Source organism: Phasianus colchicus, chromosome 4 (genome assembly GCF_987193195.1).
Source record: "Phasianus colchicus chromosome 4, bPhaCol1.hap1.1, whole genome shotgun sequence".
Classification (NCBI taxonomy): domain Eukaryota; kingdom Metazoa; phylum Chordata; class Aves; order Galliformes; family Phasianidae; genus Phasianus; species Phasianus colchicus.
Genome location: NC_143439.1, coordinates 59911915 through 59928356, shown reverse-complemented (window position 1 = coordinate 59928356; position 16442 = coordinate 59911915). Strand labels below are relative to the sequence as shown.

The 16442-nt window shown below is 38.0% G+C and overlaps 1 protein-coding gene across 2 annotated transcripts; it reads left to right on the top strand.

Moving 5' to 3' along the window:
* The first annotated feature begins 9259 nt into the window (after nucleotides 1–9259).
* TMEM128 (transmembrane protein 128) lies at nucleotides 9260–14875 on the top strand. 2 transcript variants are annotated; one of them, XM_031588376.2, is made up of 5 exons: nucleotides 9260–9445; nucleotides 9986–10127; nucleotides 11148–11309; nucleotides 12037–12145; nucleotides 13250–14875. In XM_031588376.2, the coding sequence occupies exons 1-4, from the start codon at nucleotides 9328–9330 to the stop codon at nucleotides 12134–12136; spliced, it is 522 nt and encodes a 173-aa protein (XP_031444236.1). In that variant the 5' UTR covers nucleotides 9260–9327; the 3' UTR covers nucleotides 12137–12145; nucleotides 13250–14875. The 2 variants fall into 2 exon arrangements, with proteins under 2 accessions (XP_031444236.1, XP_031444238.1); XM_031588378.2 differs by lacking the exon at nucleotides 13250–14875 and adding an exon at nucleotides 12251–13242 and having other exon boundaries at nucleotides 9286–9445.
* The last annotated feature ends 1567 nt before the right edge of the window (nucleotides 14876–16442 follow it).

The window sequence follows — 16442 nt, the reverse complement described above, 5'->3', positions numbered from 1 at the left end:
GGATAGGGCTTCCACTACATTTATGGGCAATGTGTTCCAGAATCTCACCAGCCTTATTGTAAAAAAAATCTTCCTTATGTCCAATCTAAATCTCCTCCCTGAAACGATTTCCCCTTGTCCTGTCACAACAGACCCTGCTAAAGAGTCTGTCCCCTTCTTTCCTGTAACTCCCTTTAGACACTGAAAGGCTGCTCTCCAGTCTCCCTGAAGCCTTCTCCAGGCTGAATAGCCCCAGCTCTCTCAGCCTGTCCTTGTCGGAGAGGTGTTCCATCCCTTGGATCATTTCTGTGGCCTTTCTCTGGATGTGCTCCAACAGGTCTATGTCCCTCTTAACTGAGGACTCCACATCTGGATGCAGTTCTCAAGGTGAGGCCTCACCAGTACAGAGCAGATGGGAGGGATCACCTCCATCACCCTGCTGGCCACAGTTCTTTTGATGTAACCCAGAATATGGTTGGCTTTCCAGCCTGCGAGGGCACACTGCTGGCTCATGTCCTTCCATTTGTAGCAGGAAGATCTAACAGCATAACTGCAATGGTTTTGTGCATGCTGAACACAACTGCCATCCTTCCACTGCGCTCTATCTTTGACCATCCAGGTCAACTGCAGCATGCTACTGCCATCAATACAAAGTTTGATGTCCAAGGAAATTGAGCTGATACAACCTACAACTAACATTTTAATACAGTTGTTAACAAACACATGATGAACCAGAAAGCTCATCATCTTTGACCTAGTTTCTTAGCAGCAGTCAATTATTATTTTTGCATGGACAGGAAAGTTGTGGGTGCATTCATCAAGCACACTACTGAACTCCTGTTCAAAATACACAATAAGTACAGAATATGTTAAAGAACATCATGACAGTAAACTAAGCAGCCTTTTATTTTAACCTTTTATCTGACAGAAATGCTGTGGTATTGAAGTTTCTTTTAACAGCAAATCAGTGTACTGGGTTTGTGATGCCATGGAGATCTTTAACTACTAAACCTCTGTTTTCAACTTTTGTAGCTTTTTTTTAAAAAAAAAAAAACAAACAAAAAAAACTTCCCCATAAATTATATGTTTAACAGTCAATTGGTAATGTTAGCAGTCACAATAAAGTGATGAGAAACCATCAGATATCATTAACAACATTACAAAGTATTTAAGAATGTTCTGTTCATTGATTTTCTAAACAGCATAGTATATCTCCGTAAGAAAACATGCTTTATCGCTAAGATTTTCCTTTCTAAAATATTGCATTGGAAATTGAATGTCTTTGGATGAGTGAGAAAGATGGAAGTATTGTAGATCAGAAAATGAATTGTTTAAAGTTAGTGGCTTTCTTGCTAAGTATGGCATCAGAATTTAAACAGGGATTTTAATCACTGAAAAGAAGAAAGCTTCAAAGGATGTCTACTTGTTTGTTGTACTCAGCACTCCACCTTACGGGTGCATTAGAGTATTTCACTCTCCTTTCTCCCAGTGAAAAAAGATCCTCCCACCTGTTGCTCAATCTGATTGCATCAGTACAATGTAGTCAGCGTCCAACACGAGTACTGGCTTATAACTGATGACCACATGATACATATTCCCAATACATTACTCCATTCTGAAAATTCTAAAGCTGTAATGCTCACCCTTATTTAGGAAATGAGAGGGCAAATATTAAACTTCTTGTGCAAGATAAGCAAAAAAAAAGGTATATTGTTCTATACATTGGGCTGTGTTCACAGGTCACAAGATATCTCAATCAATATATTCAACATCTATCCCTTTCTTCTCCTGGTTTAGCTTTCAAGAAAAAAAAAAAAAAAAAACAACCAAGAATAAGCCCTCTAAGTTTCTTTTCTGCTCTGTCAGCCGAGAAAAGCAGCTTATTGTGTTCCCCATTAGTTCTTTTTCAGGAAGTGTTATTTTATATTTAATACTAAATTTCACTTGGAGCAGAGAAAGTTTCAGTGGTAACTGTTCTTTGCACTTAATGACATACAATTCCTTTTGCACCTGTAACCTACTGCTTTTCTTTCTACCTGTTGAGATATAATTCCTTTTGCACCTGTATTCTCATGCTTTGACATTCTCACAGGCTGAAACAACTTGAAGAACATATATTGTTTCATTGCTGTCTCCAATTTATTCTAGATGACATGGAACAGCCATTTCTTCAGATAGACTGTATACTCTGATCTTCTGATTTGAGATTTTAAATAGAAACTTCTCTCAATACCGCCCCCCCCCTTTGAGTTTACATCAGAAGCAAAACAACTCACTTTGTATAGAATTTGTTTTATAGTTCCTGAAACAACTTAAAAGCAGCAGTATAACAGAATAGGTATGCCTACCCACTAATCAGGTAGAATGCATTACTAATAAACAGCACTGAAATCCTTAGTGAGGCCTGATTACAAAATCAATCTCAGCTCTCACATGCGTTTGCTCTATTAGAAAGAAGATGCTTTAAAACATACTGAGATATTGCTCTAAGGCAGCATGAATACAAAGGGAAGAGAATGATGTGTATCGCTATCTCATAGAACGTGCAGGTTAACCAGCAAGAAATAAAGGGAAACTTACATCTCATATTCTCTTTTAGCCAATAAAACAAATAAAAAAAAAACAACTTTTATCAAGAACTCAGAATGCCATTACAAATTATTCTGTAAATGACCATTTCATTCCATCTTTCCATATTGGTTTCCCTCTCCTGAAAAATCAGGGTAAATCTACGCTTAAACCTCAGCATTTCATTTTTTGCTTTTATACTTTAACACATCTTTCTCCTACTGGATATCAGAACTTCAGCACAACAGCCTCCTCTTTCCACTAGAATGCATGAGGCACTTGATCCATATAAAAGCATTGAAATCACTACATCTCATTTAGATGACACACAATGAAAAATAACACCAGAAACTTGCCTGCATTGTAAATAGTTCAAGATATGTGAATTTTACTCCTTTGATCTGTTCTTTGCAGTAGCCATGTAATGAACTCTTAAGATTCAGGCACTAAGTTATAAATAGGAAGCATGAAAGTTATAAATAGGAAGCATGAAGTGCACTTTTATGCGCTTGATTTTCTGCCTTTCTGATGGCCTTTGATTCTTGATAATGAGAAGGAATTCAAGGAGGAATATGCAGCTTTTGACACTATACAGTACCCATGCATGACAAAAGCTGATTTTTTTTTTTTTTTTTTTTTTTTTTGTGAGTGAGACAGGGCCAGAATTTTCTCCTAGACTTTTATTGTTGTTTTTTTTCTTTTTTTTTTGTTTTGTTTCAGTTTGATTTGTTGTTGTTGTTGTTTTTTTAATGATTAAAGAAAGTGCTTCACTGACTGAAGTCAATATATTGCACCAGCATTTTTGCTTCGGACTTCTTAATCAACTGCTAGAATGAAAGCTTTTACTGAATTTATAGACATTATGCATACAGATTTTTATTGATTCTTTTTTCCATCTATCCACTCTACCATTTATTATATTTTCATGCACTCTTCGTTCCTACAATTTCCCTATTCTACACCATGAAATCTGTTTCCTCTTCCTTTCCTGCTGCAACACATCTCACTCACCTGCTCTGTGTTTGAAAATTCAGCTTTTTTGTGAACACTTGGCAATTTCAGGGGTTAGCACTGGGCAAGTTCTCTGGGAGAAGAAAAAAATATCAATTCTGTCTTAGTTGTACGCTTTTAAAAACCTGTTAATATGAAGCAGATTTATCAAAGTAGTAACAGGAATTGCACAACATCTCCCAGCTAAAACTTCAGATTGAGATACTGCTGAATTTAGTTCTCATACTAACAAACATCTTTCTTTCTCCCTGTGACATTATAACATTCTGTTGGCTCCCTCTAACTCAGCTGTCCGATCAGGTTAGCAAATCGAAGTACATATAAAAATTGATCTTACAGAAGAAGTAAGTAGCAATGGACTGTGAAGGACAAAAACAAACAAAAAACACCCCTTAGGAACCTGAATGAAATTTATAAGAACTTTGTTTCATGTTTACTTTTGCAGGACTCCTTGGAAAAATTTCCACCAGCGAAGAGCATGGGCTGCATTCCATGCTGTATACATCAATGAGAAGTTCCTATACTGTAGGTGATACAATGTTTTTTCTGTACTTTGCAATCTTGTAGCAGTGATGTCCACATGCCTGGGCAACTTTGTTCCACTGCCTCTGGCAGTGAGGGCACTCTAGACAAGGTCTGAAAAATAGTTGATGTGCTACCAGCAGCCTTAAAAAAAAATGCTCTTCATAACTTCTATAAAGTGTCAAGTCTAAAAAAAGCAATAGTCCTAGAGTAAGCCATTCCAAGTCTAAATAGAGCAAAAAGTTCTATCAATAATAAACCTGAATACTCGTTCCCCCGACTGATACATAGTCTTTCCTATGTAAAGGAAGACCTAATCAAGACCTGCCTGGATTATTCAAAAAAATACTTTAGATGTACCTATGTGCAGTAAGGATGCAGATCTTGTCATAGTTTACAGATGTGCATGGCTGCACAGGCATTTTCCTCAGCGAGGACATCAGTTTCAGTAATTCATAAGTGTTCCCTTTCCTACCCTCTCACATCTGGCCATTTCCTTTTGCCTCTTTGCCATTCCCTTGCATTTTTTTTTCGAAGGCTTTTCAAACCAGATCAAATCCTCAAACTGAGAGGTATTATATACCACTACTGCGAACTGAGTAGTCAAGAACAATTATAGCTGGAGCACTGCTGCCAAATGCTTTGTATCTTTAAACTGTAGTCTTGGGAAAACATTTTGAGAGCCATTGTACTCCCTAAGAAAGTCAGCATAGTTAAGCGAAACTAAATTCAAGAGATGATTTAGGAGACAGACTAGGAAGATTTACTTACCAGCTTCTAGGAGAATGGTTTGTCCAGATTTCTTTCATGCCTTTTTTTTTTTTTTTTTTTTTTTTTTAAACACATTTGAAGATTCAAGCTGGAGTGAACAAAGTTGTCTCATTATATATTCTTAATATCAATTATAGCAAAAGGCAAGAGTATAACACTGAAGCTACCTAAGATTTTTAAACAAGATAATTGAAGGTGTTGAAATGGTCTTTCATCAAAGATACATTCCAGACTAAAGTGATGTCCTGGACCAGCCACATTTTTGTATTTGACAACTTTCAAGGTGAAGAATAAAATAACTAGATAAATAAAATCAAATGATGTGGTTGATTCTTTTTCATTTCTCTTAGATATTTACTTCCTGGTGTTAACTGCCTTTACCTTTTCTGCCTTCTTTTCCTTCAAAAATTTCAAATGTTTGCATGCTGACTGGTAGTGCATTCTTTGCATCAAGCACACTATTATGTCTATTGCTTCCTCCCTTCCTCCATTTAATACTCAACCTTAGTCCTATAGTTTGTATATGTACAACATTCAGATCAGATTAAGTTTAATCTCTGCTTGATTTTCATGTTAATATGAAGACACTAACACCATGTGCTTTTTTTTTTTTTTTTTGTAATATATTTTTTTTTCCATTGACTGAACTGAACAATTATTCCTCAAAATAAAGAATACACCTACACTACAGACACCCTCCTTCAACTAAAAATGCCCTCCCTAGATAAGTAATGAAGGCAGTGCCGGACAAGCTTCTTGTGAACAAACAGCATTTGGGCTCATACAGTTACTAACTTTTGTAACGGGGAAAAAATTGCAGATATTTGATAGAATACTAGGAAAAAAATTTTACTTTTTTAAAAGTAAAATTAGAAATCTAATTCTAAAATACACATGAACCTACACAGGGAATATAAAAAATTAACACTTCTATAGTAAGAGTTACTTGTAAATGAACATTAAAACAACGGTCAATAAGTGGGAAATATCAAGTGAACACCAAGAGAACAAACTTAAATATATGCAAGACTGGAAAACTCAGTTTTAATTTATAATTGCAAAAGCTTGAATGTTTAAAAGCACTGAAATAAAGCATGCTTTTCTCTTTAAGAGAAAAGAACTTGAAGGCGTTGAATGCAATTTTCTGAAACTTTTACTTGCAAGAATTATCCATAACACACCCACAGTTTGGATGCTTTGATGATTATGTTGTTGATTTTGTAACAGCCTCAGTTCAGCTCCTGGTCATTATCCTTTAGCAGACTAATAATGACTGAATCAGAGAAGCTCTGTGAAAAGATCACAGAAAACATCTCGGCTCTACAAACACTGAACATGAGTGGTCTAGGTTAAGGTCAAAAGAGTCAGGGAAGGGAAGCTCTTATTTCAGCTCTTTGCACAATGCCTACTCTGTAGGTAAACAGGAGTCTTCAGTTTAACAACACTAACAGATCTTAACCTTTTCAAGCATACATATTTATTTAATTACTACATTTAAATCAAAGATATTTCCTATGAATAGCTTTAGTAAAGAGAGTGCATGATTTCCTTTGTTTCCTATTTGAGTTACTAGCATGAAAGTGAAGGCTGAGGTAATCATTTCATTCAAAGGAAGTAAAACAAAGAATCCTCTATTTCATTGCTAAGAAAGCTGAGATCAGAGACTCCTATAAGCTGTTAACTTCAAAATATTCAAGTGTACAAAATGAAACATAATCACTGTAGACATTAAGGTCCTTGATGTGAATGTAAGGCACGTTCTACAGCAAATGAAGTAAGCAAATAAATAAATAAATTCTTGCTTTTTTTTTTTTTTTTTTTTTTTACACTGAATTTACTCAGAAGTCAATGCAAAGTAATAAAAAATAATCAGAACTCTTGCTTCATTCAACATGAGAAATTCCTATAAAACAGATGATGGGACATTTAAGAAAATATACTGTGTGAATCACTGTTCGCAGCCCCTTGGCTGAAAAGATAACATCTCCTGCAGATGATACAATGCAGTACATCTGCATACCAGGTGACATGGCAAATAGAATCACAGAACAAGGATGAAAGGGACCTCAAAAGATCATAAGATCCAACCCCTTGTGGGAAAAGGAAGTCTAGATGAGATTATCCAGCATCTTACACAATTGCATCTTGAAAGTCTCCAATGATAGGAACTCTACCATGTGCCTAGAGAGATTGTTTCAGTGACTGATTGTTATCACCATTAAAAAAAATGTCTTATATCAAGACAAAGCCTCACCCAGTGCAGCTTGTACCCATTACTTCTTATTTTCCCCATGTTATCCCTTTGTGAAGGAAGTGCCACCATGCCTTCTGTAGCAACTCTTTAAGTACTGAAATATTGTAATGAAGTTCCCCCTTTACTTCTCCAGGTTGAAAAGCTCTCTTTCAGCTCTTCCTCATAGCCAGGTGTATAAGCCCTTTCAAAGGCCTTCCTCTGGAACCTCTCCAGTCTGCCCACATCTTAATTGAACTGGGGAACAAGAACTGGACTCCAGGTACAGACTGACAAGCACTGAGTGGGATGATTACAACTCCATCTCTGCTCGTAATGCCCCTGTAGGTACAGCCCAGGATCTGCTACGTCAGTACAGGTGCAGGACTTTGCACCTCACCTGTTAAATGTACACCTTGAGTATCATAAGTAATGAAGCCTCATTTCCTTTATCACTGCAATTATTGCCACCGTGTCTCTCATCATCACTCCTGTGCCTTGCTTCACCTGTATGCTGGGCAGGACGTAAAATGCAGAGGAAAAGTACATGCTGATGAGCTAGTAGAGACATGCTATTTCAGCTGAGGAGTCATATAAATGAAGAATTATTTTTCTTCCACTTGGAAAATGCACAGATTAAGCCAAATTCTCCAATGCTTAATCACCTGTAACTCAAACCAAATATAACATAAATTGTTAATGTATTGAAAAACTTGGTCATAACTACTGTTAGGGTTATCATTACACAACTTAGATTAGTGCAAGTCTACTGAGTTGTAAAGCTGCTCTAGCACTGTACTGAATTAGGCTGTATCTACAGAAGACCTATTATTTCTTAAAGATTTATTCAAATTGGTTGTTTGGTTTTTTTTTTCCCCATTTCAAAAGGCCTTTGATAAGGTCACAATTATTAACCACTGCCTATATGCCATTCATCTTGTTTTTCCTGTTTTCTGAACGTGAAACTACAGAGAAAATATCTGCAAAACATTTATGCTGAAGAATGCATGTGGTATTGTGAAAACTTATTTTTCATACTCACTGATTTCATGCAAAATACTATTTACCTTCTAAAAGGGAAAGTAAAATCAGATAATGAAACATTTAAGTTCCGAATTTCAATTTATATACAGCTAGAAGGACGGTAAATATGCTTTTGTTAACTAGAAGATGTACTGAATTTTTTTCTTCAATCTACATCATATGAATCTCAGCCTCTATGGAATAGCTCTCTGAGATCTTTATTTGAGTCCTGTGCTACCTCAATCATACAACCATTAAGGCTGGAAAAGATCTCTAGGATCACCTAGTCCAACCATCAGCCCATCCTCACCATCCCACTGACCATGTCCCTCAGTGCCACATTACACATTTCTTGAACACTTCCACGGACGGTGATCCCACCACCTCCATGGGCAGCCCATTCCTCTCTTTCAGAGATTTCTCCAAATATCCAACCTGAACCTCCCCTGGCACAGCATGAAGACATTTCCTCTCATCCTATCACTGTCATTTGGGAGAGGAGGCTGACCCTCACCTCTCTACAACCTCCTCTCAGGCAGTTGTAGCAATTAGGTCCCCTGAGCCTTCCCTTCTCCAGACTAACCAATCCCAGTTCCACGTGGTCTGCAAAATACGAACAGCAAAATATGTATATGCTACCCATTCTCTGCCTACTTTTCCTATTTTTTTTTTTTAGCTACTTTGATAAAACAAGCCTCATTTTTTGCACTTGGATTTACATAGCACAGTTTGCCATTTTCAATGACGACTGGCATCATCCACAACACCACTAATTTGTAATATATTGCTGGTCCATTATCAGAGTCAACATTTGCTACAGCCGCATTCATAAGACACATTTTCATCAATTTTCTTTAGGGATGTGTAATATGAAGTGTTGTTGTATCAGGTGTGCATTAATTGGTGAATCCCAGAAGGCAATCACTTGGGTGAAACAGGCAAGCAGCTACACCTAGAACAGGTAAGCAGAAGTAGTTCCTGGTAACACTGCACGGCAGGTACTTCTGCTCGGTCTGGTGGGCTTACGCAGCCGCAAGGTTTGACCGCACGAGGCGAAGCACGGTGCCCACAGTACCCACTTTGGAGAGGTAACAGCCGTAGAACCGATGACGAACCTAGCTGGCCGCGACACCCTGCACGCCCCGCAGCTGGCGGCCATCACAGCAGCACTACGCACTGAGGGAACCGCCCGCCCCGTCGCGTCACTGCCGGAGCGGCCCAAGATGGAGGGCGGCGGGCTGCGCGGGGAGCCGCTCCCCAGGCTCAGGCGCCATTTGCGGCAAGAGGCAGAACGTCCGGCCCCGCTGCCGCAGCCGCTGCTCCGAGGCGGCGGGACGGCCGGTGGGTGGTGCCCGGAACGCTGGCGCTGCTGGGAGAGGCTGGGGCTGTCGGTGTTGAGCTGTGGGGCTGTCGGTGGAGCAGGCGGGGGGGACGAGCACGGTCGGGATGTTCGGGGGTTCCCGGAGCCTCGCCCCCACGGCTTGCTAGCGCTGCCTTCCGGCTCCTCCTCGGCCGTAAGGTAGAGGTGCTGCTGATGGTGGCGGTGCTGAATTGCAGAGCAGAGGTCTGAGCGCTTGTAGGAGGCTCAGCCGGTGGCAGTGCTTCTGCGGGCTTCAGGCTGCTGAAGGCAGGGAAACCACCAATAACGATAAGTGCAGTGCATGAAGCACCACACACGCAGCTCAACAGGTACCTCTGTTCCACTGCTTTTGCCCAGCTAAAAGAGCAGCCTATCCTCGCTGTGCATGTCCCCATTCATTGCGAGGGAGTTGGACTCGAAGAGTTTTGAAGGTCCCTTCCAACTCTGCCAGTTCTATGGTTCTGTAATGACACAGCAGTTAGTAACTGGCTTTGGTGGTATCATTATGTTCATGTTTACAGAAGAGTCTACAGCTGGAGAGAAGAAAAAGAAGCCCTCTCCTAGACTGAACGTTCATTCTGCGTTCTGGATTTTGGCTTCCATTGCTGTGACATATTACTTTGATTTTTTTAAATCTATTAAAGAAACAATTCAAGCAGATAGGTAAGATGCCTTACAAAGATTTCTTACAAAGAAAAGTTGTGTTTTCAGCTTATGTTCAGATTGTTACGTATAAGCTTTGTGTTTTGAATCTTGGATAAACAAGATCCACAATAGGAAGAGAGAGAGCAGGGTCTGTTCAGCCTGAAGAGGATAAGGTGAGGAGGGGGGAATCTCATCAGTGTGAACAAATACCTGAAGGCAAGGTGCAAAGAAGATGGAGCCAGATGCTTTTCAGTGATGCACCAAATTGAGACAAAGAGGTTCCATCTGAGCATCGAAACACTTCTTCATTGTGCACTGGAACAGGCTGCCCAGAAAGGCTGTGGACTCTCTGTCTTTGGAAATAGTGCAGAAAAGCTGCCTGGATATAGTCCTGGGTGACCAGCTCTAGGTGGCTGTGCATGAGCATACAGACTGGAACAGATGACTGCCTGAATCCTTATTTATTTTTCTTCAGGCTTGACTGAACCATTTACGTGCATGTAAAATGTGTTCTAGTAACAGTATATTTTAATATGGTACCTTCGTATTTGTGCTTAAGTACAAGAAGCCACTGCCTATTTTGTTGAAAATGTTGAGGTTTTGATTTTAATAAAAAAATAAACAACCTGAAATTAATCTCTAAACATCAGAAGAAAGGGTTTTTTCCCCCTTTTTATTTAGACATCTATTGAGTAGACTGGGAAAATTAGAAATAATTGCTATGAAATAGTTCAGAAATAATTTCACAGAATTATATCTTTTTCATGAAGTTAATTCTCAGTGGGGTTGATAGATGTTTTCATCTATATTTTCAGATAACTTCACCTGGAGGTGCTTTTTGAACAGGAGTGATGTATTTTGAAATTAAACTCCACTAGCTATGCAAGTGTTTCATACAAGTAATTTAAGAAAAATATTTCAGGAGTTTTAGGCTATTCTGTAAATTTAACAGATATCATCAGTTCTGTTTGTAGAATAGAATGAAAAGTAATACATGAACTGAGATGTTACTAAACATGTTTTTCCCTTCTATTACAGTTGGTGGTTTGCCTCTGGCAGTTGTTTATTGGCTGCATGTTTATCTGTTGCCTTTTACTGCATAATATATCTTGAGTGGTATCGTGGAATTGAGGACTACGATGTGCAGTATCCTGTACTGATACCTGTCACAACTGTCACTTTTATTGCAGCAGCAGTTTGGTAAGTTGAAACGTGTATACAGACTTTTGCTACACCTGAGCAGTTAAACTGTATTAATGGGTTCATTTGATCAGAAGTATCATTTCTCGAATTCCACTTAATGTACTGGAGATAGTATAGCATGATTTCTTCTGTTTTCAACATTCATCCATGATGCAAGATTTATGGTATTTGAAGCTGTCATTAAAAAGCTTACTTTAGATATACTGGATCTTTTTTGGTTGAATAAATAGTTTAGAATTAGTAAGATCCGTAATCCTTGTAAACCATTTGTAAAATAAATTTTCTTGCTATCCCTTTGTTTTAATTCATTCTCAAATCTACTTGGCTGTAAGTATAAATTAAGGTTTGATTTTCCTCAGACACTGTGCTTGCCCATGGAAAAATTAAGAATGTTTCTCATAACTTTTACTTTCATAATTTCTGTGCATTTTTATCCTTGATGGGTCTGAGTGGTTTAATTTGTGTAAAAAAAAAAAAAATCTGCAGGAGTTACTGAAGTTTCAGGATGAGATGTCAGTAAATAAGCAGTAAACGAAACCATCCATTTTATAAGTATGTGATCTTTTGCCCTTTTTTTTAATCTCTGAAGTTGTAAAGAAATAAGTATTCCTCAGGTTGATTTGTTTGAATTTCATTTCTTCTTGTGCTATGATTTACTTCTGTGCCTGGTTTTTCTACAGCGAGACAGTTGAACTTCTCTAAAGCTTTCTTCTTTTATTCCCAGTTTTAATGTTGCCTTATGGCCAGTCTGGTCATTTATCACACCTGTGGTGTTGTTCATTCAGTTTATGGGCGTTGTGATGCTTGTGTCGCTCCTAGGATAAATCTTACAGGTAAATAATTGAATTATTTGAGCACATAGAAGTGTTTATCTTGTTGCATGAGTTGCTTTCTTATATAAACCATCTAAAGATTCTTTCTTTACATTTTATATACAGCTTTAGAATGCTGAAATTTTATGCCATATGGAATTACCTGAAAATATGCAAGTATCTTTAAGGGAAGAATATTCTTTTCTTCTTCTGGAAGATTCTCTTGTGGACAGTGAAAAGAAGACATGAGTGAGAGTGGATGGTTTTGAGGAGTATAGGCCAAAAACTTGCAGTTTCTATCCAGGCTGGGAAAACTTCTTAGGGAAGTTGCTTGACATGATAGTAAAGGGGAGAAGCTATCCAAATGCAATTGTCTTCTCTTAAACTCAGATTGTCTTACCTTTATCAGTGAGTGCTTTGATTTTTGTGGTGAGTGGTCTAGTTCTTCCTTAAAAGCAACCTTTTTATGGCAAATACAAACAACTTCTCAACTTGAAAAATTCTTTCTCAACAGCCACCATGTTGAAAAGGGCTTTTCAGATTTTGTTGATATTCTATTCAAACGAATCCTGTGAAAATGGAAAAACTCAGTAGGGAAAACATTAAAGACAGCTCAGTAAGTAGGGTGAGAGATGTTCCCGCAATCACAGCTGTATCATCCAGTGAGGTGACTCCTTCAGAACTGCTTTAGTTTATTTTGGGAGCTTGAGTTACGTTTGCTAATGCAAAATTCTTCAATGCATGTTTGTTCCTTCTGTCATTAGCAATGTTCTGTTTAAGCACTGGAAATGTGGGAAATAAGTACATTGTGAGCTGTTAGAGCTGTGCTCATATTAATAAACTAAAACAATCATACTGCTTTAATTTGTTCTTAGAGGTAGAAAGTAAGAAGTATAACTGAACTGTGATATTCTGAACAGCTATATCTTAGGAAAACATCCTGTTTTTTTCAGTGAACAGCCAGGTAAATTATTTTATACAGTATATTATTACTTGATGATGTAAAATCATCCAAGTAATGGTATCAAATTGGTACAGGATACAGTTTGTGCAATATATACAGCCTTATAGTGTGTGTATATATGTGTATGTATAACATTTGATGTGTTTTTTCTTTTCTTTCAGCTTCGTGTGGAGGATCCAAGTAACAACTATTCTACAGAGTGGGTGTTGCTTTAGTTCCATTCCAGACTTCTGATTACTAAGCTACCTGATTTTATAAATGAAATTGGCATTAACCCATGGTTCGACCAGTGGCTGCAAGAAGGCAGATGATTAGCAAGTAATTGAAAGATGGATAGATTTTATCTTAGTAACATAATGCATTTCATGCTTTCTTTGTAACAACATTATAAAACTGACATAGTCATTCACCTGGTCTTAAATCCCATCTGGGGACTCCAGAGGTCACTTAGTCCAACTTCCTGCTTGAAGCATGTTGATTGGTTTGAAAATAAGTGATGCTTAAATTTAAGTGTTATCGGTTTTTAATATGCTATTTTTACATTTGAATTGATAGCTAAAATACTAATATTTAGAATCTCTTTGAGCTTATAAACTTGGACATAGATGACAACAGAGGAGACATTTATTGATCCACTAAATTTGTAATGTTATGTGTGTTTTAATGAAGGAAATATTTTGTTGATCTAACCCCTTGACTTCAAATATGTAAGTATTTGAAAAAAATATATGGATTTGAGTAAGGGTCTAGAAAACTGGTTGAAATTTACATCACTGATAATCTGACAGTGCCAACAGTGAAATAAATGGATTACACTAGTATTGACATAATTTGTCTACAACCAAAGGCGAGCTATCAAGCTGTGAGTAACCAGCAATACAATGAACAATAGGAACAAGAAATTAGGAGCACGAAGAAAATTATTTTGATGTATGCAGTATGGTTTAATGTTCTGCATGTTTTTATTCAAAAAGTAACTTTTCATTCTTTAAAGTGCCTGTTAATAAAATTGCCATTTTTCCTTCCTCAGCTATGGAGGTCGATATTAAATTAAAAGCCATTACCCACACACATCTGGGTAAACAAAATAACATTGTCAGTTTGTTCAGCTTGGCTATGATTCTAAAGTATCTGGGCACCATTTAGTTTCCAGACCATTTGGTATATGTCATTGTGTTAAATACTTTTTATGGGTGATAGGAGAACATAAAAGCTGGGTATTGAAACTTGCTTAAATTTACTCTTTGTGGTTGTTGCTTGAAGTCTGGACAGTTAGAAGAGCCTGCATTTGTTATTCTGACTTTCAGATTCACACCATTACTGAAAAAAAAATATGTGAAATTTTTAGTAATAAAAAATGTAGGCATCTGAAGTTACTGCTGTTTCATTGAAGAAAAAATGTTGCTGTCAGTGTGCAGTGTAAAGGATTAGTCAAACCAAACCAAAATACATCTAACACTACTGCTAAGTAGGTTGTAAACAGCTTGATTTTTTTTTAAATAAAATACTTGAATTTTCAAAAAGTTGTACTGAAAAGATCTTAAAGTCTTCATCTTTTAATAAATTCCAACAATTTTATGTCTGCAGAGATGTGTACATTCAGTTACTTTGTTCATTGTGATATTTAATTCACTGTTGCTCAGGGATGGTAATAGTCGTATTTTTATTTATCAACTGTATAAATGGGTGCTTTAAGTTGCTTTGTCCTATGTAATATTTGCTACATGTTTGTTTCAAATGTATTCTTCTGGACATCTTAATAAACTTCGTATAAAAGTGATCAATTATTGGTCAGTACTTAATTGTTTAACCATCAAATTCCATTGTTCTTGGTCTGTCAGCCCATCATTTTGCCTGTGTTTGTCTTTTATGACCTCTCAGCTGGGTTAACTGATTGTGTAATACCAGTTTGTATTACTTGGTTAGAGGTATTTGCCCTCTGACTACTTTGTCTTATTCTGAAAATCCCAGGTAGAGAGAGCAGCTTACTGCACAGAAGTCTTGCAAAGTCTCTTGATAATCATTTTGAATATCAAATCGTTGTATGCTCAAAAGCAAGTAGTGGTGAATCTGGTAAAAATGATGTTTGCTGCAATTAACAACCTGACAAAATCTTGCTGCTACTTCCAGTTCTGTCACTCCTTGCTTTCCTTATTTTCCTTCTACCAAATCAAGAACTTAGGGCAAGACATCAGAAAGAGATATCTTGATGGTTTCCTGAAAACAAAGATTAGGTTGTCAAAAGCCTTACTTGCACTAAGGCTTGAATATATTTGCTGGCTTCAAACCATGCTCTCTCTCTCTCTCTATATATATATTATTTTTTGTCCATTTCCATTGATTTCATTTGAGAATGAGAATATGTGCCAGTGTCAAAGAGCTCTTCTTCACAATTAAAATAAGATGCTTTAGAATCCCCTGAAAAGGAATGGAAATAAAATAGCCCAGTTACATGTAGAAGCTCTGTAAAATGAAAGCATCTACCTTCCTTTTCTTTAGATGTAACAATTGGGTAAGATACCAAGTAGGACATAGCAGTTCTACAAACTTAAGAAAAGGATGAATGTAGTTCTGAGGTGATGGAAGGCTTCTGTGTTCATCTGTTACCAGAAATATCCTGTTACTTTTGTTCTTTGGCTTCAGAAGAGAAGCTTAAAATCTTAAGTTTTGCCTTTAAGTTTAAGTGGGAGTAAAATAGATGCCATCTTGTTATTCCTTCCAGTTGTTTAAGTAGTTGAGTTAATAGTTTAACTTCCCTCAGCAAGTTTGCTGATGATACGAAGTTGGGAGGATTGGCTGACACGCCCGAAGGCTGTGCTGCCATTCAGCGAGACCTGGACAGGCTGGAGAGCTGGGCAGTAAGGAACCAGATGAAGTTTAACAAAAGCAAGTGTAGAGTCTTGCACCTAGGGAGGAATAATTCCATGCACCGGTACAGGTTGGGGGATGACCTGCTGGAGAGGAGCTCTGCAGAGAGGGACCTGGGTGTCCTGGTGGACGACAGGTTGGCCATGAGCCAGCAGTGTGCCCTTGTGGCCAAAAAGGCCAATGGCATTCTGGGGTGCATTAAAAGGAGCGTGGCCAGCAGGTCGAGGGAGGTGATCCTCCCCCTCTACTCTGCCCTGGTAAGGCCTCATCTGGAGTACTGTGTCCAGTTCTGGGCTCCCCAGTACAAAAAAGACAGGGATCTCTTGGAAAGAGTCCAGCGGAGAGCCACAAAGATGGTGAAGGGCCTGGAGCATCTCCCCTATGAGGAAAGGCTAAGTGAGCTGGGTCTGTTTAGCCTTGAGAAGAGAAGACTGAGAGGGGACCTGATCCAGGTCTATAAATATCTAAGGTGTGGGGGGCAAAGTG